The sequence below is a fragment of the Lipophrys pholis genome, assembly GCF_963383615.2.
Source record: "Lipophrys pholis genome assembly, chromosome: 7".
In the NCBI taxonomy this organism is placed as follows: domain Eukaryota; kingdom Metazoa; phylum Chordata; class Actinopteri; order Blenniiformes; family Blenniidae; genus Lipophrys; species Lipophrys pholis.
Genome location: NC_137638.1, coordinates 16,340,082 through 16,367,568, shown reverse-complemented (window position 1 = coordinate 16,367,568; position 27,487 = coordinate 16,340,082). Strand labels below are relative to the sequence as shown.

At 41.4% G+C, this 27,487-nt stretch overlaps 1 protein-coding gene across 4 annotated transcripts in view; it reads right to left on the bottom strand.

Moving 5' to 3' along the window:
- Positions 1-27,487, bottom strand: part of LOC308112140 (PDZ and LIM domain protein 5-like) — a 69,601-nt gene that overhangs the window by 27,618 nt on the left and 14,496 nt on the right. For all 4 annotated transcript variants that reach the window (XM_080467393.1, XM_080467395.1, XM_080467392.1 and 1 more), the window contains exons 3-4: positions 26,875-27,026; positions 401-440 (exon numbers count right to left, since the gene is read on the bottom strand). In XM_080467393.1, coding sequence (XP_080323519.1) covers positions 401-440; positions 26,875-27,026 — 192 coding nt within the window. The remainder of the gene's footprint in view (positions 1-400; positions 441-26,874; positions 27,027-27,487) is intronic.

Here is a 27,487-nt window from a genome sequence, read left to right as displayed (position 1 = left end):
AGAATTATGTTTTTAACAGTGTTAAGAAAATTATTTTATTACATCCATAATTACAATAATTCAAAATACATTCATCATGTCAATAAAGCAATACAAAAATGAAAATGGATAGCTATAATGAAGGAATTTTGTCTGTTGAACATATTGGCTACAAAAATGTAAATCAGAAGGCTGCTATATTGTTTCATATTTTTGGCGTCCTCATGTCCACTTTAAAGATTTTGAAGCAGAAATATAGATTACCTGATGTGAATTGTAGCCTACATAAAAATCATGCCAATCTTTCACAACGACATACAAATAAATAAGGAAATATGACATGTTCACATTTTCAACTGGAATGCCTTGTCTTAAAGAAACATAACATTGGATGAATCAATCGCAGGTAATTTTACGGTACCTTCGGCGCAACAGGAGGAGGTTTGGGGACACTTGGAGCCCTGGAAATAAAGAAGGAAAAGGAAAAAAATCCATGAGTTATGATCACGCAGTACTCCTCTGTTTTTTTTATTTCAGCCTTTCTTTTGATAAATGGTGATGTTATCTGACACCGTGAGGGTAAAACTGTGCGAGTTCTTCCAAAGTGTTTGCTGATATTTATGACGCTGTTCAAACTGCTAAAGCCCGACTGTCACCCTCTCAGGTCTCGCTGAGATTCACAGAAACTGTGGTTGCTGTGAAATACGGCTGAAACTGAGCTCAGTGTGGAAACCGACACGGAGGCTACGACAAAATCCAAACCAGTCTCACAGTGTCTGCGGTGTCAGACAGAGAAACAGGAGTTGTTTTTGCTGAAAACTGTAGTCTGCCTCCCTGTAGAGGATGTGTGCTTTGGGAAGTGGGCTATTTTTCTGTCTGTAAAAGCCTGAACCAATCTGATACGGTTGATGTTTGATATTCTTGATACCTCCTTTAGCCTCGATCTTTCCTAAAGGTCATCTGAGGAACATGGCTGGGACGTCCCGCACTCTTAAATTTACTCAGAAGAGCTGCTGGCTTAGCACGTCGGCCTTGTAATTTCACTGAGATCATTTTCCATCTGTTGAATACAGGAGCATACTGCATTCACAGAAGGAAAAACATTGGTGGGATATTTTTATAGGATATTTTGTTTTTAATTTAAGTGATAAGTGCCATTTCTCAATATATATATATATATATATATATTAGCCTATTTGATTAGGCTTATAGTAAAGAAAGCCTTTTTTTCTGCTCATCTGAGATCAAAAATATGTTTTTACCAAAAACCTATCTTGGCAATTCAGTTTTTCCTTTTATATATATTTCAGTTTTTGTTTTTGTTTGCCTTTTTAAGAAGCCTCTGATGACATCAGTTCATTAAAAACAGCAGCTTATTCAGTCAGTTACGTATTTATTCAATAACATCAACAAAATACACATGTAACAGTGTTGCTCAAGGCCTCACATCCTGATTGAACCCAATATAGAGAAATAAATAAGTGAGGTAACATTGAATAAAGGCTAAATCAACTGTGAAGTAACTGAAGACACGTAAATGTCAGCAGCCCTGCATTCCTTTCGGAGCGACCCTTCCAGAAACTTCCACAGGGAGGTTCATGTCCTTCACCTCTGTAAATTTGAAACGACACCCTCGTACTCCACAGACACGGAGAGTCACTTAACCTTCTCTCTCTGCCTCTTGTTCTCCACTTGTTTCCATGTGCTGACATGAGCCCTCTGCATGAAATGAGATGAACTTAATTTATACTCTGCTGCGAGAAGCGTCTCTGGTAAAGTCCTATTTTGACACACCAGCTTTGATCACACATGGCGGATTCAGCTATGATGGATGTACTTCCTAACCTTAATTTTTTACCAGGAAGTCAAACTGAAATGTAGATCTTATTTGCAAGAGAAGCATTGTCAAAATATCAATCACATCACAATAAACAAGAGGATATAATACAGTATATATGGTACAAAAATCATAAGACAAGCAGCCTTTTTTTCTCTTTCAGCAGATCGCTAATGTGCTGTACTATAGTGCTGAGTATGAAAAGTCACTTTTTACCAAATCTGTCCAACCATTTGGAAGAATGTCGCCCAGCTACAGAGTTTAAAAAAGTAGCACGTAAAATGTGATTAAATAACAAGATAAGACTAATTTTAGAGTTTAGTTAATATTGTTTGTGGACAGAAATACAGCAGTGCTGTCAGTATAGCTCAACCCAACAGAGGATAGAGAGAGTACAATGGTGCTACAGGGACTTTCCAAAAGTGATTCAAAGGAAAGACGTATGGTGATTGATTTGATGAGAGGTTGGGGAAAATGCACGGGTGTTGTTTCAACAAGCTTATTTTTGGAAATAAAAGTAAGATGAGATGTGATTCTAAAACAAAAGCCAGTGTTCAACGATATCTTCTTCTTGAAAAGCATGAAAAGATTATTGTTTGTGTGAAGACGCCTGTTTACCATCACATCGGGTACCTCAAATGTGTCTTTGAGAGGATCATAAACTCGTTTTCTGATTTATATCAACAGTAACAAACAAAGGAGAAGCTGAAATCCTGTCTCATCTGGCTCTGGAGGGAAGAAGTGCACACAGGGTGATGAAGGAGATGCATGTGGGTTTTCTATTTTATGTCATACATCTTAAAGACACAGCCCTTAAAATGTGCTTTTCTTGGATAGACAAAAAACTGAGAAACTTCAGAGAGAAATTGTACAACGTAAATATTTTTCTACCTGTAAATCAGGCCAAGACACTCCTGTAGAGTGCCAGAATAATTAAAAAGAAAAGAAAAACAACAACTTGGAAATGAGTAGAGCAGGTCAGGGAGAAGGAAGATAAACGATACTGAGCAAAATATTTGTTAAGAGCTGAAATGAACCTCTGAAACTGTGCGCTGTTCATAAACCTAAATCTTATATAGAGCTCTGAGCAGCATTATTTTAAAAGGAGAAATAGATTTCAATGTAATATTAATGTGTCAGTGTCAAAGATTTTAAATAACCCCCCCCAAAAAAATCCTCCCTGTGTCCTGTTTGCTCCTGAAGACCATATTATATGTGTGTCCTGCAGGTTCAATTAGTAAAACTTAACTGCAAAAGGTCCAACAAGAAGCTAAAGACTATCCGAGGACGACACTGATCTTATTATATGGCCGATGGCGTGAAAGAGGCGTGCGGCAAACAGAGCAGGAAGGGAAACGCTGGGGTATCTACAAAGTATTTCAAACACGTCACCGTCATCCCTGTACGCTGTTACCCCGATTACACAGCAGCTATAACTGGAAAACACTGACATGGAAACCTGCTGCAGTCAAATGTTGAGGGAAAAAAAAAAAAAAAAGCCTGCGAGAAAGTGAACTTATGCCATCGGCGAATTTAACTCGGAGGCTTTCAAACTTTCCCCGGGGGGATTTGAGCAACCACATGTAATTTCAGGCTTATTAGCAAATAACCCACAAGTTTTTTAAGATTGTCCTTGTGTTACTGGGGCTTTGGCGTGACCTTGAAAGAACCTACCAGAGGCGTAACCATTAAGGTTGATCCTCCTGAAACCTAAGTATCATCTCAGTGTCAGCTCTCCATGGGGAAAAAAAAAAAAAAAATGCTTTGGAAGTGTGTTTACACTGCACCAGTTGTAGGTCACCCGCATTAAACAGCAGGAACTAAATAAAGTTGATTTTGTTCTGATATGATTGTGAGAGGTTTTTATTATTCCTAACAGAGGGACAGGAGGTTTTTACAGTTCACCACAGGAATGTTTCTTCATAACGGAGCGAGGTGTGAGGGCCAGAGATCAAGTCAAAGCAATTCTGTGATGGCGCGACAGTGACCGAGTTATTTCAACATCCCTCCACATCCAGTGGAAACATTTACTGACCATTACATGTAGAGTATCTTCGAGGTCTTCTTCTCAGTGTGCACTGCACGCAGCTGCTACAAACAATGTTTATCTTCCCTGCTCTCGTGTTTTTAACACATCATGCTTCATGTTAACTGTTCTATGCGAATGTGTTTCCTTCAGTCTCTTCCATGTCTCTGAAACACGTTTTTCTTCTTTACTGTTACAGCAGTGATTTGTGCAATCATGAGCTTGTATTTCCCGACAGAGTTATCAGTGGTGACGGCTACTTTGCTTCAGTTTTAGGCTCCATCCAAGTGTTGTGGTAACAGTTGTGATGCTTAATCAAATATATCAATTCACCGTAACAGATAAAAGTCCTAATAATACTTCTTTTTCAATGATCACTCATGAAAAAAATCTATTTCCTTTTTTTCATTTCATGATTTGTGCAAAACGCACTTTTTAATTTTTGCTATGCTTCGATTCCTCAAAGTTTATTCTTCTTTTGAATTTACAGACAATGTTAAAAAAACAAAAACAAAACAAAAACAAAAAAAGCAAGAATGCAGCGCAGCCACTGTGTGGAAAATACTGCAAACTGTGCCTGATTTTGTTACATTTAGTGAGTCAGCTCCATGTAAATATTTGAACCAATCTTGTGTGGCGTTGTACTGCCCTGCATTTCATTGTTGGGTGTTGCTGTTACCATTCATTAAGCATCTGGACCATGTTTATAACCACTCTTTTTCACCCTAGCTCCCTTTTGTATTGCACACTCTATGTGACTGCAAACAAACAAACAGATATTGACAGAATCATAAAAAGGTTAATATTCATCCTGGATGAAATAGCTGATGCTGTCGCGGCTGTCGAGTGTTCTCAATTGCGCATTTGCGTTTAATCTCTCTGGTCTATTTTTACTCGAGTGACATCATTGACCGATGTTTCCAGGGCTGTGCCCCACAATGCCGCCAGCAAGCAACCAGCCGCACTGAATCAATAGGAGATTGTTGCTGCACGAGTGTCGGGGCAAGCTGGAGCGGAGTGTTTGAAAAGGGGTGCACAAGAAAAGCAGAGTCATTCAGGTTGGGGATGACAGTTATAGAGATCTGCGAGTGTAAAATAAGCACATGCATACAAACAGTTGTCATGCCTCAAGGGGACAATAAATGGACTTATATTCATTACCTGGATTTATTCTATAACTACGACTTGCCATACTCTTCAATCTTAAGTGAACTTGAACATAATCTGAAACAATCTGACCCTAAAAGACGATTTCCCCCATGAGGACCTCATAGGTTAATGTGCATGTGCAATCAGGTTTAAGGTCCCACCAGTATAGGAGAATAAAGGCCAGAAACACACACAAGGTAAACTGAAGGACAAATCTGCATAGAAGCAAAAAACACATGATTATAAGGTTAGAATATTATAAGAAGCAATTACCATATCCCTTTATGCCTGTAACCTCTATCAAAAAGCAACAGTTTGTGTTCATTTTTACACAAGGCTCATTGCAAACGTGCATCTTTTTTTCTAAAACAGCTTCAGAGACCTAATTGCATTTGGTCACAAGGCAGCCCTTTAATTAAGTGTGCTGCCACTTTAAATTACAGAATCATTAAAGGCCATGAATGGACAAAAGCCACTTGACATGTGTGGGTACGCACATACGCAACCATACAGGGAGGTAGCTTGCAATGCATGGTGAGAGTGATTTCAGGCCTGACATGTCGACGTAGGAAAAACCGGTTTATGCTCCGCATCTATATATGCATGTTTCTTCTAAACATGTATGGATGTGTATCTTTCAACCTTGTGGTTTTAGGAGTGTTTTGAATAGCATTTGAAATTTAATACACTTGCATGTGGTTGCACATGTGGCATTTGTAATAGTCATGTTTGTACAGCTCTCCATAACTTGTCTTTGGCACTTTCCAAATGTTTTTTAGGATGTTTGAATTCCTGACAATGATAGAACTTATCAAACTCAAGCCAGAATACATCAATCGGTATATCTGTGTTTTTCAAGGAAAGTCATAAGGAGAACATTTACATTCTAAGTAGTCTTAGTCTTTGTCTTTATCATCACTTGTTTGTAATAAAAGAAAAACCGGTGAGGGAGGGACAGAATGCACTTTCATTTAAATTCCATCACAATATCTTGCAACATCTGAACTTTGCCTCCTCATCTGTTCTCATTATCTCACTTTCCTTCTCTGATTTCCCTTCCTGCCTTTAAGGCCATTTCACCCGTGTTCCTCCATTACATTACACCACATTACCTACAATGAGGTCACTCTTTTTTTTAAACAAAATTGATGAGGGTTAAAACCAAAAACAAAGTCATCCATGCAGTCACCATCACAAGAGGGTGAAACAGGTACTCTCAGTCTTGCTTTATTTATATCTTCCTCTGTGTTTTATTAGGAGGAACACGAGGAAAGAAGTGGGCTCTCTGTCTTTTTTTTCTTCTAGTTTTACCTTAAACTAAAGCAGACACCATCGTGACTGGAAGAACATGCCAGGGCACCCCTGCAGCAGGGTAGCTGGCAGAAGTATTGCCACGTGTGTGCTTCATTTGGGTGTCCAGAGGGAAATTATGTGTGTAGCATGTGTGCAAACCTAATGGAGACAAATGAAATCTGTCAGGGACAATAAACTCAAAGACAGAAGGAGAGGTAACGAGTTGGAAAAAAAAATATTCAGATGAATTCACTGTTAACTAGCTAAGACGAAAGTCTGAATATGGTCTTTAAATAGATATAAATGGATGGATGGATGGATGGATGGATGCTGAGTGTGATTACCATTATCAGTAGTTAAATTAGGAGAATGTGCAGTACTACACAAGTACTACAATCCACCCGAGTAGTATAGTAGGCCTGTGTGATTCTCCATGTTCTTATCCACTGCCACCCAGCTTTATCATCACAAAGGTCTCAACAGGCCTTCAGCTTTGTGCGATACCGTGTGAAGGTCTAAAAGAAGCTCTGACACTGAACAGGCCGGAGGAACAAAGTAAGCCAAAGCTGCAACAGTTTCAATGCAGTAACAACACCAAGATAAATAAGCGAAGTTCAAAAATAAATTGCAGAGGAGTGTGTTTGAACAACTGCAGACACATTGCTTTGGTTGTTGGATATCACTGATTATTTCACAATTTTATTTCTATCAACTTTTCCCATCCCAAAAAAACTCTATTCGGCAGTTTATGCTGGAAATGAGAGATTCTTATTTTATGTTTGCGTCAATGTTTCATTCTTCCTCATCTTCAGCCACAGATCAATATTGGCGAGACATAAAGCCAGAGGGTATAAATCCACTGTACTTTTCATAGATCAAGATCCTTGGTACAATAATAATCGCTCCTTGGGGTGAGCTTATTTGATGTAATACAGAGGCTTGTAGGCCTACAGACCCGGCTTTACCTTGTGCATAACCAGCTGCTTCACATTCAGGTCAAAATCTCATTCAATATTAAAGCAATCTAATAATAAACAAATATGCATGCAATCTAATCGCAAGTGTGAACAGACACGACAAAATCAAATGATCTCATCTGAACACTTTGGCCTCAGAGTGCTGCTTATGTAAGGTTCACAGAGTAAATTTGGAGGACGTGTAACTCTACAATCAATTCTGTCTTCACTTTGAAGATAAGGATTTCCTATTTGATAATCGTTAAGGTCGGCTCAAGCCACCCTAACGACATTCCAGTGGAGCTGCTAGGCTTAGTCTTTAATGCACCGAGTCTGTCTCCTTTATCGTTCACCATTCATAAGACAGAATTAATAGCAACATAAGATACAGGAAGGTAAGGAAATGGCTTAATCTTTCATAACTGCCACTCCTGTAGTAGAACGGCAACCATATTTTATTTTAACTCACCACATTACAAACCACAGAGGACTGGTACTTTATAGAGTCTTAAAGGCAGATTATGAGAGGAAACTGACATGTTAGGATATCCAGAAGTGGAAGAGAAATTGGGCAATGGTACCAACAGCTTGCTGGTTGAAAACCCATCATTACAGAGCAGTACTGCTCTAACGCTACAGCTCATACTCGTTCTCTGTTCCACACTGTGAGGAGAGACCAACCGCTGCTGATATAGAGTAGATAAAAGTGTGGAGGTGATGATATATGGCACACAAGTCACTTAGTCTAGAGCAGTGCAAAATTAACAGTCCGTTTAATGGTAAATATAAGACGTGGAAAAGAAACATACTGTATTTGTAATTTTGAAAAATAAGAGAGGGGTTGTAAGGTACCACTGTAACATCGACATCCAGTTTGGCCAAGAATGTCATATAATGCTGGCTGGAGAAGCAAATATACTTGCTTTTCACAGGATGCTTTCCAAATATCATAAAAGTAACTTCATGAGGTATTACATGGTCACAACTTTATGTCCCTTGGAAAGCAGATGACAGATGTTTTCTCTTTAAATGTAACGTAACAGTTTTGGTGTCACAGTCATGTCCAAAGCTGCCAGTGTCCAACTGCTCAAACGGTCTCTGGAGAGAAAGAGCAGTAAAACCGTAGATGGCCAGACTGGAGTGCTCGGTTGTCTTTCAAAAATCTAATTTAAACTTTTATAGCTTTGTTTCATAGCACGCTGACAGCACTTTGCTGCCACATTTAAGATGCCCAGCTGTGATTGACAGATTTACCACTTAACTGAATAACTTCAATCAGCCTGCCCATGAGATTTCTCCATACAAACTAAAATGTAAAGTTTTAACTAGAAGCACACAACCAGAGGAGCAGGGAGACATGAGGCCAGTACCTGGGGTAAATCTGGCATTTATCAAACTTATATCTGTCAAACTTAATTAAGATCCACCCCCAATTGAAACTAACTGGTGAAACCACAACCAGAGCACTCTTGTGGTTTTAGTGGGTCAAAGAGTTGAAGAATCTTTGGCTTGAAGGCAAACCCATACATGACAGAGCCACCTAAGGAAATCCAGAGGTTCAGGGAGCCCAGACTAGTTCAGGCTACCCATATGATTCTTGGGGGCCCAAAATGGGTTGAGAGGAAGCTTTTCTTTTTTTCACGACAGTTTTGTAAAAGCCACCCTGCAATGAATTATGAGCTCAAATAGACAGCTTAGCTACTTAGGAGATTAACCTCTGCGTGTATTAAACAGGGTGTGGGGTTCAGGGGTGAAAGTGAGAAAATGAAGCTCTTCTTTCCAAAAGCACTCAGGTTTTCTACAAAGCCAGATCAACAAAATACATCAAAAATCAAAAAGACAGGCTAAAGACACTTATCTCCAGTTGGTCCTACAAGTCAGCACGGACACAGGCTGCTCACCGAAATGATCTACAGCTGGACCAGGAAGTGTTTTTTCATATTTAACATCTGTTGAACGGGTTATGGCTCTCAGTATGTGTCAGTACCACTCAGAGAGGCAAACTCAGGAAGATTTTGGGGCTATTCATCCTTGTGTTTGCACTCAATCAAGCCAAATACCCCTTATATTCCTATCCTGTCTTTATCAGATTTATATTACCTGGTTCACCAGTGGGTAACACACACTTGTCACATGAGCCTCTTTGTTCATTTTTGACAATTCTGCACCATAAAATCAAAACAAATCCAAGCCAACCTGAGTATAATTTCAGTTATAGAAAGGGTAAACCAGTGTCACAGTGACATGGCAGCGACTACAAAAAGATTCTGGACATAATATTAAACAAATGCTTGACCTTTGTTTCCACTTCTGCCAAAGTTCAATCACAGTTTCAGTAATGGACTGAGCACACAGACCAACAATGGAAACATGAAGCATAGCTGAGATTATTACAAATCATACTGAAGTGTCTGCCATTGCACATCGTTTAAATCTACACGCACACATCATATGTCATGTTGCACAGATGCGTTGTCGCTGAAGAGGACACAGGAGATGTGCTCAAAACTGCAAAAATATACAGAGCACGTATTCCCTCTGCTTCAGTTAAACATGGTGTCATCCGATTATGTCATAAAACCGGGACAAAAATAAATACAGAGTGAACATTTTGGCAGAATCAGAATTTATCCTGGCTAAGCTGAGCTAGCTTATCGTGAGGACCGCAGGAAAAGATGGTAATTCGCGCGTTGGGCATAACTGTGTATTGCGTTTCAAAACATGTTGATTGAAATTTAACATGGGGTCATTTGTAACTATAATTAGATGCTTATTTCATTTGGAGCGAATCTGCACGGTGAACATTTTACGAGTGTCCTAACTGTACCGTGCACGCTGAAACGCAGTTGTTATGCTGCACATGCTGTGTGAAACGTAGCTGGTTAGTTTGTTTCTCTACTAATCAGGCAATGAGATGCTCCACACTCTTCTAGCTGCCCATTTTGGAATCATTCATCAAAGTAGACTGGCCCAAAGATGAGTGCTCCTGGCTTTCAGTAAGATATATTTGGCAAATAGAAAAGAAAAAGACCACAAAAAAAAAAAAAAAAAGAAACTCAAACAAATGAGCCCAGCACAGTGCTTTTGGCTTTAGAAATTTACAGACAATCCTTACAAACCCATAATGTTCTTGGGATTCGTATTTTCTTTGGCAAAAACAAAAGACAGACAGAGACAGGTGTGTGTGAGGCTGTAGCTGCATTCTCATAGTATTAGGATATTACTTGTGAATACGACGAGCCCAGCCAAAGATCACAGTCATCAGTTTTAGACGATCGTTGGCAAATACTGCAGAGTAGTGAGAGACGGAGACAGGTGAGCCCAGTTTAACACTCTCTTGGCTTTGGACAAATCTCAGAGTTGAGTAAGTGACAATAGCAGCTGAATGGAGAAAACCTTCTGGTACAGGGCAGAGTTCTCAAATTGTGGGATTTCACTACCCTATTGGATAATTGGATTTTGGCCAATGCCATCAAATATTTTATTTTTAGTTTTACTCTTATTCTTTATGAGAGTAAAAGTGGCAAATCTGGGAATTTATGTGAATTGAACTGTGAAATTATCTTAAACTTCATTTCTCATTATTGCCCAAACTAACTAACTGAGGTTTTATTGTATCCAAATATATCCTTTTGGAAGCCTGGACATTAAAGACACGAAGTGACATCAGGCTTAGATACATTTACATCAGATTATTTTATTATGTGTTGGACTGGAGACCTGTCCAGAGTGTACCCTGCTCTCACCCATAGTTTGCTGGGATTGGCTCAAATGCCCTGCGACACATTATCAGTAAAAAGCCACAAGGTCAAAGGACTGAGCTCCAGATTGGATTGATATTTTGTCCCAACTTGTGTGATGCAAGACCACACTGTTAGAGTTAGTGCCTTTATGTCCTGGGTCAAGATATAAATTAGCCATGAACCAATTGACACAATGTTCAAATAGATGTGGCAAAATACAAAGTGTGATAGATACTTCTCTTAATACCCAGATATGCTTTTGCTTGCTCTGATTCACTCTCTTAGTACCTTCGCTCAACTTATCATTTGCTGATTGGGAATAAACAAAGAACTACTCTATTGATATCATTATTATGATCTAGTTAAAAATATGTCAGTATTTTCATAGGATTAAATTGGCCTTATTTCCCGCTCTGCCTTCCTCCTATGAGTGCTGCTTTTAAAGAAAATGCCATCTGTGCTCCAACAATTAAGAATCCCAAATGTTTGCCCGTGTAGCTGCATTAATCCAAATACTTTCAGAAAAGCAAATGTTTGGGGAAAACAAAGAATCCAATAATTTCCTTTCCCTCATTGAAACATGCTGTTCTTGTTACAAGCCGTTCAGTTCCAAGAAAGCCTCTCAACCATACTGGGTTTCATTTCAAATTGAAAGTTAAAAAGAGGCAATGCATCATTTTAGTAAAGTATCAGTGTTGCCTACAAACAGGTAACGGACACATACCTTCCATAAATCAACTTACCAGTTACATGCTTTCTCATATTTCTGATATAATGAGGGCTGACTAGTGTGACATGTAGCGTGCTCAACCTCCTCATGCCGATGAGTATATTGTAACTACTAAATATAAGTTGAGTATATGTTTATGTTTCTACATCCAAAGCCCAGGATACAAATAACCAAGTGCAATACCAGACTTTTACATCAGTGGTGTATATATGTGGGACAAAGTGTAATTTGGGTCAGGAGATGCTTGGGGAACTCATGCAGGCAGGTGGGGGGCAGCTAGGGGTCCTTGCGGGTCCATATCGGAGCGTGCCTTGTTGAGCGCAGCATGTTGAAGCGGTGTCTCCTGTTTTGCAGGTGAGCGATAATTATAAGCAAAGCAGCTTCTTGTAAAGTTCATTTTAGACATTTTACACGTCCCCTGTTGTGTGAGATATATCGGAGCGTGCCTTGTTGAGCGCAGCATGTTGAAGCGGTGTCTCCTGTTTTGCAGTGCTATTATTGTGGCTAATAAAAGAAAGGAAACTTCACTCTACCGGGCTCATTCATCCAACCTTTTGTGCTACATTTGGGGGCTCGTCCGGGATGGATGGAGCCTGTTGAGAGTGTTTTCTCCGGACTCTTTGTCGGATAACTCCACCGCTGACGGTCCGCGCATTCAGAAGGGAGGCGTGGCCACGCAGCACACGGCACGAGCAAGATGAGCCTGGAAGAGTCAGCAGAGCAGCTTGCGCAGCAGCTATGGACCCTGAAGCTGGGTGAGCTCAAAGAGGTGTGTGTGCAGGCCAAAGTAGACTATGGAAGAGCAGCAAACAGGCGGACAGTGATAGCAACCATTATGGAGTCAATAGACAAGGCCATGGAAGAGGAGGAAGACGAGGTGGCTAAACAATATTTGGATACTTTGCTAATGCTTTCCAAGGCAAGTCCAGCTGAAACTAATTCTACAGTAAAGGAACAACTTCAGGAAAGCAACCAAGCACCTGTAACTGAAGGACAAAGGCTGAGTGATAAAGTAAGTTTACTACAAAATGTGCCCTCAGTCCAGACAAGCACCAGTTTGCCCACGAACAGATTACAAGAAGTCACAATAAGAAGAGAATTTAAGATCAGTGGACAGATTGGGGAAAAAGGACAAAAAGATAAGCTTTCCTTTACAAACTTAATGCACCAAATCGAGAGAGGCTTATCAAAGGGGCATAGTGAAGATGAAGTTGTGGAGGCAGTAGTAAAAGCCATCAGCCCAGGCTTAAGTCTGCGAGACATGCTTGAAGTTAAAAGTGACCTCAGTCTGGTGCAGTTAAAGACAATATTAAAGGGTCACTTTAAAGAAGATAGTTCGATGGACTTGTATCACAAGCTTGTAAACGTCACTCAGGACAGCCGTGAATCTCCCCAGAACTTCCTCTTCAGAGCTATCGAGCTAAAAGAGCGACTTCTCCTTGCTGCAAAAGAATCGGGTTCAGATGATCAGTACAGTCCAGATGTGATACAAAGGAAGTTTCTAAGGTCTGTCAGCACAGGACTTGTCAGTGATCACATAAAGTTCCAGCTCAAGCCACATTTAGATGACACCACAGTGACAGATGAGACTCTCATTGAGAAGCTGAATGAAGCAGCGAGTGTAGAGTCAGAACGCCAGTCGAAACAGCGTAAAAATACTGTAAGTCGAGCTCCAAAAGTCAACGAGCTACAGACAGAAGCACAAGCAGGCTCAACTCAGAGTAGTTCCAGTTCAGAAATGAGAGTGGGGGTGCAGGACCAAAAAGACGTTGTTAAACCAAAGACACGTAAAACTCAAGCACCTGACAACTCGAGAGATACTGAGTTATATGAGACAGTGCACCTACTCAGAGAGGAAATGGCCGACATCAGGAAAAGTCTGCAGGGCCGCCAGCAACGTGCAACTCTGAGCCAAAAACGCACCCAACGCAGAGTCTGCGCAGCATGTGAAGACAGTGGACAGAGCGATCAATGTGAACATTGTTTCAAATGTGGATCTAAAGGACACTTTTCAAGGGGATGCAGAGGAGCTCGGGGAACAGGCAACCGACCAGAGACTGTAACTGTCCAACCCCACAAGGTGGCGCCAACCTCAAGGAAATCCTCTGAAACAGACAGTAAGGTGCAAGAGCTGCTATTAGATAGAATAAGACGACTTGAAGCTCAGTTACAAAACAGCAACAGTACACACCAAGGGGTGGGTGCCACTTACACCAATTCCATGACCTCACGTCGTCAGGCTAAGCTGCATGCACTTATTGGTAAGAAGTGTCTAGTTGACTGTTGTTTCGAGGGAGTACCTACAAAGGCATTATGGGACACCGGTTCGCAGGTAACGATTATCAATGAAAGTTGGTGTAGTACATACCTTCCACATATTGAGACACGCAGCCTAGAAGAACTTTTGGATGAAGGGGAAACACTCATTGGGAAAGCTGCGAACCAAACAGTCATTCCTTTTTCAGGTTGGATAGAGTTAAAGTTCAAGCTAAATCCCTCAAACCAATTCTCACAAGAACTGCTTGTCCCTGTGTTAATCTCAAGTGAGCCAGGTGTCGCTGAGCCGCCCATAATTGGTTATAATGTCATTGAACAATTAGTCAAAAATGGGATGGAGCAGTATCCAGAGGTTACCTCAGCATCAGTACAGGAAGCATTCTCATTGGACTGCTCAAAAACTGAGATATTTATACAGCTCGTGAAGAAATGTGATGACGACGTGAGAGAGGGAGTAGTGAGAGTAGGGCAACCAAGAGTAACTATTCCCCCAGGTCAAACTCAGCTGGTGAGGTGCAGTGTACGCAGACCCTGTGCAGATGGACAAGACGCCTTGTTTGAACCGGTAGATGGCTCAAAGTGGCCAGATGGACTGACTTTATCAGAGGCAGTACTAAGTTTGCATAAGGGAGGCTGGTCAAAGGTTTCTGTGCCTGTGACAAATGAAAGTAGTCGGAATATTACTCTCATAGCACGGACTGTATTAGGCCAGCTCCAGCAGGTTAAAGCTGTCTACCCAGCAAGCGTTCAACCTCTGCAGGCAGGACAACTGGAAGGTGCTCATTCACCAAGTGCTGAAAACAAGGAGGATAAGGTAACAACTGACACAGACAAAAACAATGTACAAGAAAAACAACACCAAGAAAAGGAGCTTTGGGACCCACCTGTGGCCCTCGACCATCTGACACCAGAGCAACAGGACAAGGTCCGCATAGTGTTGAGGGAGGAGTGTCATGCCTTTTCTAAAGGAGATCAAGATGTTGGCTGTATCCCTTCATTAAAACTAAAAATTAGGCTCAAAGACACTACTCCTGTCACGCGTACCTATACCTCAGTTCCCAAACCACTACACAAAGAGGTAAAGGAATATCTAGAGGATCTTCTGAATAGAGGGTGGATACAAAAATCACGCTCTCCTTATTCCTCACCACTGGTTTGTGTCCGCAAAAAGGATGGGACGCTCCGCCTTTGTGTGGATTATAGGGAACTAAACCTTAAGTCCATACCAGATCGACACCCCATTCCCCGTGTGCAAGACATTCTCAACAGCTTGTGTGGTAGTGCATGGTTCTCTGTACTGGACCAGGGGAAGGCCTACCACCAAGGGTTCTTGGAGGAAGACAGTAGGTCGCTCACCGCCTTCATAACACCTTGGGGCCTTTATGAGTGGTTAAGGATCCCCTTTGGTCTCGCCTCAGCCCCAGCAGAGTTCCAGCGTAGCATGGAGGAGTGCCTAGCAGGCTTGAGAGATGACACATGCCAGCCGTACCTTGATGATAATCTCATTCACAGCAAAACATTTGATGATCACCTACAAGACCTGAGAGCAGTACTGCGCCGCTATCAACAGCATGGTGTCAAGCTAACTCCGAGAAAATGTGAGGTGTTTAAAGACAAAGTCAAGTTCTTGGGAAAGATTGTGTCCAAAGATGGATATACTATGGACCCAAAAGAGCTAGCACCTGTACAAGCTCTGAAGGATCGCAAACCATCAAAGGTGGGCGAGCTGAGAAAGATTTTAGGGTTCATCTCATATTATAGACCCTATATTCAGAACTTCTCACGAATCGCCAAGCCACTGTACAGCTTACTGTCATCTGAAGGCACACCCAGAACACTCCCACGCAAACTTGAAATGAAAAGAAGAGCGAGGAAACAAAACCTGACCAATCAGTTATCCTCAAGTCAGCCTATCACGTGGACGGAGAAACACCAGTCTATACTTTGTGAACTAATAGACTACCTACTGCACCCACCCATACTAGGTTACCCTGATTTTGAGGAACCTTTTATACTGCACTGTGATGCATCTCAAGAGGGTCTTGGGGCAGTACTATATCAAAGACAGCAAAGCAAACTGGTAGTTATTGGTTACGGCTCCAGGACCTTGACCCCGCCAGAAAAGAACTATCATTTGCATTCTGGTAAATTAGAATTTTTAGCAATGAAATGGGCCATTTGTGAAAGGTTTAGGGAGTACCTTTATTATGCACCCTCTTTTGTCGTTTACACCGACAATAACCCCCTAACCTATGTCCTGTCATCTGCTAAACTCAATGCCACAATGCATAGGTGGGTAGCTGAACTTGCTGACTTTGAGTTTACGATTAAGTATCGGCCAGGGAGATCAAATGGTGATGCTGACGGGCTGTCACGAATGCCTCTTGATATGGACCAGTATATGTTCACATGCTCCAAAGAGGTAGGGCCAGATGTTATAGCTACCATAACCCAAGCTGTACACACAAAGTTCCAAAAACATGAGCCATGGATGTGCCCAGTCACAATCTCCACCGCCTGCTCACAAAGTGACTGTGTAACCTTTTCCAGAGCCACCATCTCAGAGCAAGATCTAAAAAAAGCTCAAGAAGATGATCCTGTCTTTCAGAAAGTCAGAAATTACATTATGTCAAAACAGTGGCCACAGAGTAAGGTGAGAGGACAGCATGAGGATTTAACAGTACTGAAGAAGGAGAAGAAGAAACTGTTTATTGAGAATAATGGACTCATTTACAGAAAAACGGCTGCTGGTTCCCAACTGCTGCTGCCTAAAGTATTTCACCCTCTCGTCTTCAAAGAGCTACATGAAGAAATGGGTCATCTTGGGGCAGAGCGAACACTGACCCTAATTCGAGACAGATTCTTCTGGCCACACATGCATCGTGACGTGAACCATTATGTGACTAAGGTATGTAGCTGTCTCAAACGTAGGCGCCCTAACAAACCCACCAGAGCACCTTTAACCAACATAGTAACAACTTACCCGTTTGAGCTCGTTTCAATTGATTTTGTGCATCTCGAGCCAAGCAAAGGAGGTTATGAGTATGTGCTCGTGGTCATGGACCATTTTACAAGGTTTGCCCAGGCCTATGCATGCACCAACAAATCAGCAAAAACTGCAGCAAGCAAATTGTTTGGAGATTATGTGCTGAAGTTTGGATTCCCCACTAAGCTGCACCACGATCAAGGCAGGGAGTTTGAAAATAAGTTATTTCACAAACTCCAGGAGTACTGCGGCATTCAAGGTTCCCATACGACGCCATACCACCCGTCCGGGAATGGCCAGGTGGAAAGGTTTAATCGCACACTACTCTCCATGCTAAGAAACCTGCCAGAGAAATCTAAAGTTGACTGGAAGAGCTCGTTGGATAAAGTGGTGCATGCGTACAACTGTACGCGAAATGAGGCAACTGGGTTTTCTCCCCATTTTCTACTCTTCGGTAGGAGTCCCAGGCTGCCCATTGACATCATGTTTGGCTTGACCCCTGGTGGTGATGAGGAAGACAACACATCACACAGCGAGTATGCTGACAAGTGGCGCAAACGCATGCTGGAAGCCTACAAAATTGCGTCAAAAAGTGACAGCAAAGGACAGATCAGATCAAAAACATACTATGACAGAAAATCTTATGGTGCAGAGCTTCAACCAGGCGACAGGGTGCTGGTGCGCAACTGTTCTGAGCGAGGTGGCCCGGGTAAACTCAGGTCTTACTGGGAGGAGAAAGTTCACGTTGTTGTTCAGAAGAAACCTGACGTTCCGGTTTACGTGATAAAGCCAGAGAGAGGTCCTGGAAAAACACGTGTTATTCACAGGAATTTGTTGCTGCCTTGCGACTACCTGCCCATTGAAGAAGAGGTTGGACCAACCCGCACCAAATCTGCTAAGACTAAGAACAGTGTAAGACACGGAGAAGATGAGAATTCTAGCTCTGAGGATTCTGATAATGGAACGGAGTGGCGAGCATTCATCTCAAGGCCAACCAGGAGTCAGTTGAGAGCAAATGCAGAGGAGTTCCGCACACAACCAACCCCTAGACATCACGACATGAGTATCAATGAGGAACCTCTAAGAGATTACTCCGAGGCCGCTCCAGAGGGTCTATTGGATGGTGATAACAACGCCAGGTCCGAGCCGGAGGAGCCAGTCCAGGGTGAGGCCCAGGGGAGTCCTACAGCAGACCAGAGCCCTGGAGCATCATCTGATGAAGCAGACGAGGACACTGGACTCCAGCCAGCCACCTTCAGATATCCTTTCAGATGCAGAAGGCCGCCCAAGAAACTCACATACAACACTTTAGGCCAGCCTTCTCTTACACATAGAGACGTGTGAAGACGCTAGTGTGATAGTTTGTTAGTTCACTCTTGTTCCAAATTGAGTTAAGTTAAATGTTAAGACACATGCACATTGGCCGCTCATTGGCAACTTTGATTATTTAGGATACATTCACACAGCCTTATTATAGAATACAAGCATATCACATGTATATGGGTAATAGCCTTATAAGCTTGTAACATGAGCCATAGCTTAGAGTACGATAATCATCTTTCAGTGGAGGTGTCTTGCCTGTGAGACAGAGCATTTCTTAGACATCGCCCGGCCAGTGGTGTCTTTCTGTGAACATGGTGGGAAAGGGAGATATACGCCATGCGGACTGTTGATGGACTTTCGATGCCTCCTTACAACAAACTGACTCCCACTCTTATAACTGGCTCTGAAGTCGAAGACTTTTTTTTTTGTGATGGGCTGTGTAATGTCGGGACGCCATTTGTTTTGCAGGGGAGAGTGTGGGACAAAGTGTAATTTGGGTCAGGAGATGCTTGGGGAACTCATGCAGGCAGGTGGGGGGCAGCTAGGGGTCCTTGCGGGTCCATATCGGAGCGTGCCTTGTTGAGCGCAGCATGTTGAAGCGGTGTCTCCTGTTTTGCAGGTGAGCGATAATTATAAGCAAAGCAGCTTCTTGTAAAGTTCATTTTAGACATTTTACACGTCCCCTGTTGTGTGAGATATATCGGAGCGTGCCTTGTTGAGCGCAGCATGTTGAAGCGGTGTCTCCTGTTTTGCAGTGCTATTATTGTGGCTAATAAAAGAAAGGAAACTTCACTCTACCGGGCTCATTCATCCAACCTTTTGTGCTACATATACATGCATGTTCTTCATGGACACACATGTGTCTGCATTTGCCTTTACACCCACCTCCCATGAAGTGCATCATTTCTTTTTGAAGAACACAACATAAACAAAATGTAAACATATCTCCTGGACCTACGTAATCTTTCTTCATCCAACCCTTTGCCTGGAAACCAGCCAACTACTGGGCCCAAAATAGCTTCGGCAGCTGCTCGAGTTTTACTTCATGTGAGATCGGTGTATGTGTATGCCTCCGTCTACTGGTGTGTCTTCATGGCAGTGAGGATTAAATGTGAAGGTACTGGACCTACTTCCTTTTTCTGTAAATGCAGGGTGCAAATTTATGATTGTGAAGTGCACAATGTTGAGGTCAGTTCAACTTCCTTTCTGACTTGTGTGTGTGTGTGGGAGGGAGGTATGTAAGACAGCACCACTGCTGAACCACAGCACTGCAACAGATTCAATTCAGTTTTGTTTGTGAATTATCAACTACAACATAGTCATCCTGTCGTAAAAATTATAAAGGGGAAAAAAACCCAACAATCTCAACAAAATACACAAATATTGAGAGTGGAAAGGAAAAAACCCTGAGATCCAGCATGACAACACGTATGCACAAAAGACCCTACAACCTGATTGTGTTTATCTATGACTTATTATGGCCTAGTTCAGCTTTTTGCATGAATGCACTCGATCCCACCCTTAAAAATGGATGACATGAGTCCGCCATTGAGAGGCTCAACAACAAAGAGTAGGCCTGTCAAAGAATATAATTATCCTGTTTGAGGCCCTTTCAGCAGTGAGAGATACACAATTGCATCAAAAGAGAAGTGGAACCAATTAACTCCATGGAACACAAAACCTACGTCTAAACCTTTCTTCTTTGCGTGAGCACTTGTTATTACAAATAACGGCATTCATGTGCTGTGTACTACGGTGTTTCTATGTAAATGCTGGTGAATACATCAGGTCAACTGCGTTTCAGTTTCTGCTCTTTCAGCGCACTCGAAAACATCAGGGGCTTGAGACTGTGCCATTAGTCGTGAAAAACGCTCACACACATGCACACAGGCCCATTAAATAGTCAAATGGGCTCCGAACAGGCTTTACTGTGGGGAATAAAGCATTTAGCCAGACACTGGCAGTTAAAGCACATAGCAGTGAAATACAAAGGTGCTTTTGTTGAGGAACAGAGTAATTGGTAGAAATGAACAGTTTAATACATTGGTGTGCCTCTACAGAGAATAATTATCAACCTAAAAAGGTTAATTTAAATGTTAAATCCTTGTAATTGCCCAATAGGACCAGGAGTGAATTGTCTGCATCGAGGAAACCTGAGAGTGAGAAATCTCATCTTCATTCTTTCAGCTTTCACTTTTACTGCTTTCAAACGTCACTTCTGTTTCTTTTCTTCGGTTTTATTGACTAAATCAGTTTCTCTATTCCTTCTCTGTACATTTCCACTTTCCTGAATGCTTTCTTATTCTTACTTAATTTTTTCCCCACCATATTTCATCTTTTTTTTTTTTTCACCGAACTTGTTGCTCACACCATTCTTTTTTTCTTTTTTTTTACAATTCTCATCCATTAGCACCATTCCTTTTTTCTCTGAAGAATAAGCTGCAATGAGAATTTAACTAGAACAATTTTTATTGACTTGCCAACAGTTTTCCTCTCAACTCGAGGCACTGAGCGCTGCTGCTATTCTTCATCATGTTGTAATGTTTATATAGTGAGTAAATGTTTTATTTTCGGCCGGATGGTTAACAACCTAACGCTGGCCACAGAGAATGCCTGATTTATGTTTCTGACAAGTGTTATTCTCAGTTTTATACACTGAATGATTAGAAATAATAATCTGAAGATTAATAGATCATTCAAATACTATTCATAGACGTGTGAAATCGCAACCGTGTGTGTGTGTGTGTGTGTGTGTGTGTGTGTGTGTGTGTGTGTGTGTGTGTGTGTGTGTGTGTGTGTGTGTGTGATGAACACATGTTGCCCACATGTGACTGTGATCTCCCTCTCAGCTAAGTAAAACCATCCGTTCAGCAAATAAGATATAGGTTGTTTTTATTAGTCCCATCAAATGGAACAGAGTTTGACGCTGATGATAAGGATGGAAAAATGATTCATTGACATAAAAAAAGAAAAGAAAAAGAGCCCAGAAACTCCACTGCATTTTTTTCCCACATCTGCGTTCACGGTGAAATGTCACAGAGATTTATGAATCAAAAAAATAAAGCATTTTTGAACATGTTTGAATGTTTGATGTTTGAACATTGGCGCCTTGTGGCACCGGGAGCCGTGACTCACAGAAACTGCCGAAGTCAAAGAAGCTGATCAAAAACTGTGTCGAATCAGTCTCCACCACTCTGTCCCTCTTGCATTTCTTTGTCATGCCGCTAATTTTGTTTACTTACTTTTATTTGACTTTTTCCCCTCCCATCCATCCTTCTTTCCTGTTTTCTGTATTTCTACCTCTTTTTCTAAACATGAGAGCTACGTAAACACTGACCGAGGCAAATGGGCTCCACTTGGCCTGCGCCACAAGTTTGTGTTTTGAAAAGCTATTGTGAACATTAACAATGCAATGTGCATTCCGAGACAGAAATTTCAGGCAAGGTCAACATATTACGTAAAACAACAAAACACAAACTGTGCAACCTTTGATTGCATTTGATTACCTTGCTGCACTTCTGTAGAAAATCACAGAAAGAGACAAATGTGTTTACAAAGTATATTTGTGTGGCACTTGTCTAAACTATCTCGCCACACATAGTCAGAGTGTGAGTTCTTAGGGTGTGAGTGAAAACACTATTCTGATTTAAAGATCTCCACTTATAGTAAATTGTTTTCACATAAACTTTAAGAAACAGGGGTTTCTAATTTTTAAATAATTCTTGGATTTCTTCATTATCTACTTCTCCAGGTAATCGTGTGAGTGATTGCTCCACAAATAGTTTGCCTCATCTTCAGTAGTATTTTTTGCTAGATACTGTATTCCCTGCAGTTTCACATCATTAGAGAATCTAGAAAACTTGCTCGAGACTTTCACGATAAAAGTCATATATAAATTCATATTAATTGTTACATTTCTGGTTTTGTACTGGGCCTCTAGTTATAACTAATCCCTCCATCCATCTACCCTTTAGTCCACATGAGAAGGCAGGATGAAAACACACACAATCTAAACTTAATAAATTCCTACAGGACTTCTCGGGGGAAACTTCAAGCTGCTCCAAGAACAAGTGAGGGATATAATCACTCCAGCAGGTCCTGGGCCAAACTCAAGGCCTCCTTCTAGTTTTAGGTAACTGGTCGACCTCTAATGGGAGGTAATCATCTTAATAACATGTCCTAACCACATTAACGGACTTCATGTCCATTTACATGACATTCAGTTATAAAAGAATCCCTCCACAATCTAATTTAATTAATTCAATTCAAGCTCATAGAATGTGTAAAAACGTCTGCCAAAATGTCCTTTTCTTTTCGGGGTTCTTTTCAACAACTTGATTGCACTGAGGTAGGCCGACTACATATTTAATTATGGTACAATGGCGGTGGATTGATTTTGATATGATAAGATATTTTAAGTAGACATATATTGTGACTTTTTAAAAAAAAAATTATTAGTGAATATGCAATACTGATCATAGTGGCCTTCGAAAGCCAGCAGACTCTCTCACACATTCTCTTGCTCAGAGTGCAATGAAGCAACAGACTGACGGCCACGTAATTCAATTGACACACCGGATTGGCAGATGCTACCATCTGAGGACAAATATGGTTCGGGCCAGTATGCAGAGATGTCAGCTGCAAAGTTAGACGCCGGCTTGGCAAATTTGTTCAGAAAGCTTGTTGTGAGACAGCGGTCATCGAGAGGTCTTGAACACAAAAGCAAATGTCAAGTAAATATACAGAAATAAATTTATATGTGTTTTATTTCTGCCTATAAAACTATGAGACAATATCAGTATCTTTGCAAAAAAAGAATACTTTTTAACTTGGAAACCAGCCGACTTCCAGGTCTGACTTGGAAAGAGCCGAGGAAAAGGAATGAGAGGATATTAAAGGCCTCTTTAAACTTTTTTACTTTTTCTCCTATTAACATAAATACACAGATGTCTTGCTCATTTGAACTCCTCCAGCTGGTGGCTTAACTTTATCTTTCTGTTATCAGGAAAATATAATTCATCTGATCTGGGGTGAATGAAGTGGCAGAAAACTTCCCCTGATATAGTTTTGGCATCTCGGTTCTTCTTTCAACATCATCCAGGTTTTGATATTACCGTTGAAATGAGGAACCTCACGAACAGCTAAATGAATGTTGGTTTGTTTGTAACCGAGTTATATGTATTCATGCGTCTACTGCTAATAAATCCCAGTTCTGCTGCAGCTTTTCACTAGATGGAGAGGTGGGCCAGTGCCAGAACCATTGGGCCTTTCCTCCAAATTGCCATCCTTAAAAGTAACTGCAGCCAGGACAAGTTTAGCTTTAGTGTGGCTTTCCAATCTTCTTGTTGAGACAACTTCAATTTACAGCTTTTCCTTTCTTGTCCTTCGAACATCTGTCATCCATCTCTTCTCCCATCACCTCTGTATTTGGAAAATGAATAACAACCTGTCTCCTTTTAAAATAGACACATACAGATACCACGTGCATTGTTACCGTCCCTCTGTATCTCCTCGCGTCTCTCATTCCTTTTGCTATTCGACCCAAAGACAAACCCAACAAAATGTGCAGACGACAAGGAAAAATGAGGGGGGGAAAAGGAGCCCAATAAAAACTAACAGAAACAACTGGACTAGATTGTTTTTTTCCATTATGCATGTAAACCTATTAAAAGCCCAGATGTTGACCTCGGCCCGACACTCTGGTAGTATACAGTGTGTCAGTCAGGTGCCAGTGAGAGCCAAGCGCAACAGTCAAACTCTGTAACTCTGATTATATCTCTCATGGCTAATGAGGTCGAGATAAGACATGTGAATTACTGTTAATCTTGACCCTGATGTATCGTAGTACAACTAAAGCTGTTCCCGGAGGCTGCCTGGTCATATTGCCCTAATTATACAATAATGCCACTTAATGAAACAAGCTGTTCCATGTGTCGCCACTGGGTCATGAAACCAAGTGATGCAGAACAGAAAATTGCTTCGTTCTCCAAATAAGCACGCCCAGTGAAGTGGTCTTTTCTTGCTGCATGAGATAATGCTATGCTAATGCTATGCTTAGCCGTCATGTTCATATTTCCATTTTGAATAACAGCTTAAAAGTGAAATTTTGCTCTAAATACATAAGGACACAGCGAAAGTAAAAAAAGCTGAATATTCATTGTGTTCACTTATTAAAAAATACCTCACATCCAGGAGAAATAGTAGAAATAATGCCATTAACTTTCAACATTTGAAAGCCACCTTTACTCTGTTCTCCATATATTACTCTTTTAATGGTCGTTGAAACAGTGTCACTGAATAACATAACTGTAGAGGAAAAGGCACTTTGGAAATTACAAACAAACTTGTCACTTCAGGTTATCTGGTTGCAACACTTCCCCTGTTTGTGTCGCGTTCAGATCGTGAGATTACATTTGTGTGAGACCTTTTTAAATCGTTCCCGACAAATGTGTGCGCTTCCCCTTAGATCTGAACGCAACAAGGTTTCACTATTTTCCCTGAACTTCAAACGGTGCCGTTTATCAGCCTTGGGTCTCAGGTCAAAAACATCATTTTGAAAAAAGTTTGAACTGGATTCCAAAAGTTATAAACAACTCATATCTTAAATTGTTTCTATATTCTGCAGCATAACTCTCATAACAATGCTGTGTGGTCTGTGCTCTGTGGGGGGGGGGGAACTTACACTAGACAGCAAGATACCGTGCTTGTAAAGATCATCACATCCTGTGTTGTTCCACTGAACTTATTTAAACAGCAACAGAGTCAGAAGTGGATGAAATATGTGAGTTTTGTGTGCACCAGGCTGTCCACAGCAGCATTTACACTACTATGACTGGACTGCAGTACCAACAGAGAAATTATACCAGGGTACAGTTCAACCTGACCAAATGTGACACTGGTGAGCACACTCTACCCACGGGAAAATTGTCTTTAGTTCAAACCCAGGGTGTCTTCTCTGCGCATGCTCTCCCTGTGCATATGGGAATTTCTGCTGGGTAATCAGCTTTCTTTCTACAGACCAAAAACATGGATATAAGGCTGAGCAACATGTTGAAAAGGAAATATAAATGTATACCAGCCTTCCTCTAATTTTTAAGGGTTTTTTTTGTTTTGTTTTTTACGAGGAATATGTAAATGGATAAAGATCTACAAAATACTGACTTCTTGTCAGGTAGAATAGATTTCATGTTATTCCAGATCAAATTGAGTTTGAAAGAGCCAACAGTCTCAGGTGCAATCTCTCCAAAAAAAAAAACTGTGAGAAGACGGAATCTTAAAAGACTCCAGAGTGTCTTCTTGGGCTCCCTGCAAAAACAATTTCAGTTTCACTGGCGGTATTTCTTCAATATCGCTGTCAGCTAAACTTGGCCACCGTCCTCAGCCTGAAACCTTTAACCATTCATCAGAATCTGAAGCTTCATTTTGACAAATATCTCATCCGTTGATGACCTTAAAGCCAAGTTTTATTTTAGGACCTGTTTTCCTCATCATGGAAAAAAAAAACACAAAAAAACCACGATCATGCAGTTTTTATATCATAGTGACAAAAACCTGCACACTGACCTTGAAACATCCCTGTGATATTGCAACATGTGCACTCTGCCACTCAGTCAAAAGTTAACATTTTCAGACTGTCATCATTTGGACACAAATTAGAGAACATGCTCAGTTGGTCCCATATGAGGGGAGGAGTGAGAAACGTCACTGATTGAGGACAGAATATGAGGCCCAGACAGAGTGATGAGAAGCGATGAAGCAACATAACAAAGCAGTAAAGGTAAACTGAGCATTTGCTAGTCCTGCTTCACTCGATTCAGAGTTTGAGCGTGGAACAAAAAAAAAAAATCATTAACCTTTACTTCTCGTTTTTACTAGTCTAATTACGGCAATTTAGCTATTCAGTTCACGATGATGAATCCAAACGTGCAAGTGAAGGAGCCCTTGAACATCTCGCAACGTTTAAATGAAAACACACGTCTGCCTGCAAGTGCTGCCAAAGAGCCAGACAATTCAAACCACATGAGAAGCAACACACACACACACACACACACACACACACACACACACACACACACACACACACACACACACACACACACACACACACACACACACACACACACACACACACACACACACACACACACACACACACACACACACACACACACACACACACACACACACACACACACACCAAGATAAATCAGCTCCACTGTGCAGAATTCCACCAATCACTGAGGAGTAGGCCTTGGGGAAGAGGTGGTGGTCCACATGTGAGATGCTCTCGCTGAGCTTCTTTACTGTAGGGAACAGGACATCAGGCAGAACTAATGGTGTTGATGTGATTAACTTCTGCAAAAACAGTGAACATCTGCCTGGATGCGGGTTGTTTGGAGGTGGAAACGGGGGATGTATGGACTTTAAATCTGATGGAGAAATGTTCTGTTTGGGAGGATTCGACAGCACGTGTATGGATCTGCTTTAAGTGTTCACACGTTAAATCATGGCAAAGAGTTCTGGCTTGCTTTGGATCACAGGTAAAGACACAAAGAGGCTGCGGGTCGTTGCTTACTTCTGCAGCGAGAGGCTGAGGTTGCCGGTGCAGTTCTTGATCTTATTCTGGGCCTCCAGGTGATTCATGCCCTCTGTGGCGATGCCGTCAATGGACAGAACCAGATCCCCAACGGCGATGCCACCTTTGGAGGCTTTCCCGCCATCCGTCAGCTGCGGGAACAAACATAATAGTAATGAAATTAAGCACAAGCAGTTTACCAAACAGTCAGGAGGGTAGTCAAGGTGAAGGGGAGAGTTTACATTCACCCTGTATTTATGGGAGGATTTACGGATCCATTCTATTTCAGATGTACTGTGGGAAAGCTAATGAAAGACTTGAATCTCGACCACATGACGGAGGACCTAATGCACAAGCACTGAGGCATGTCCAATAGCAGGAGCCTTCACTTTTGAGTCACCTTTGATTGTTTTTTATGGTGTGCTGTCACACTGAGTCTACAGCTTGTTACAGTGGCAACGTTACAAGGTTTCCAAGCAGACTGCATTTAGGAAAAAAACAAAACAGGAGACAAACTGTAAGACGTGTCAAACTTTTTCCATTCCTATTTGTCAAGTAGCGTTCACTTTCTGCACAACAACTATAATGAAGACAAAAGAAATTTAATTTATAC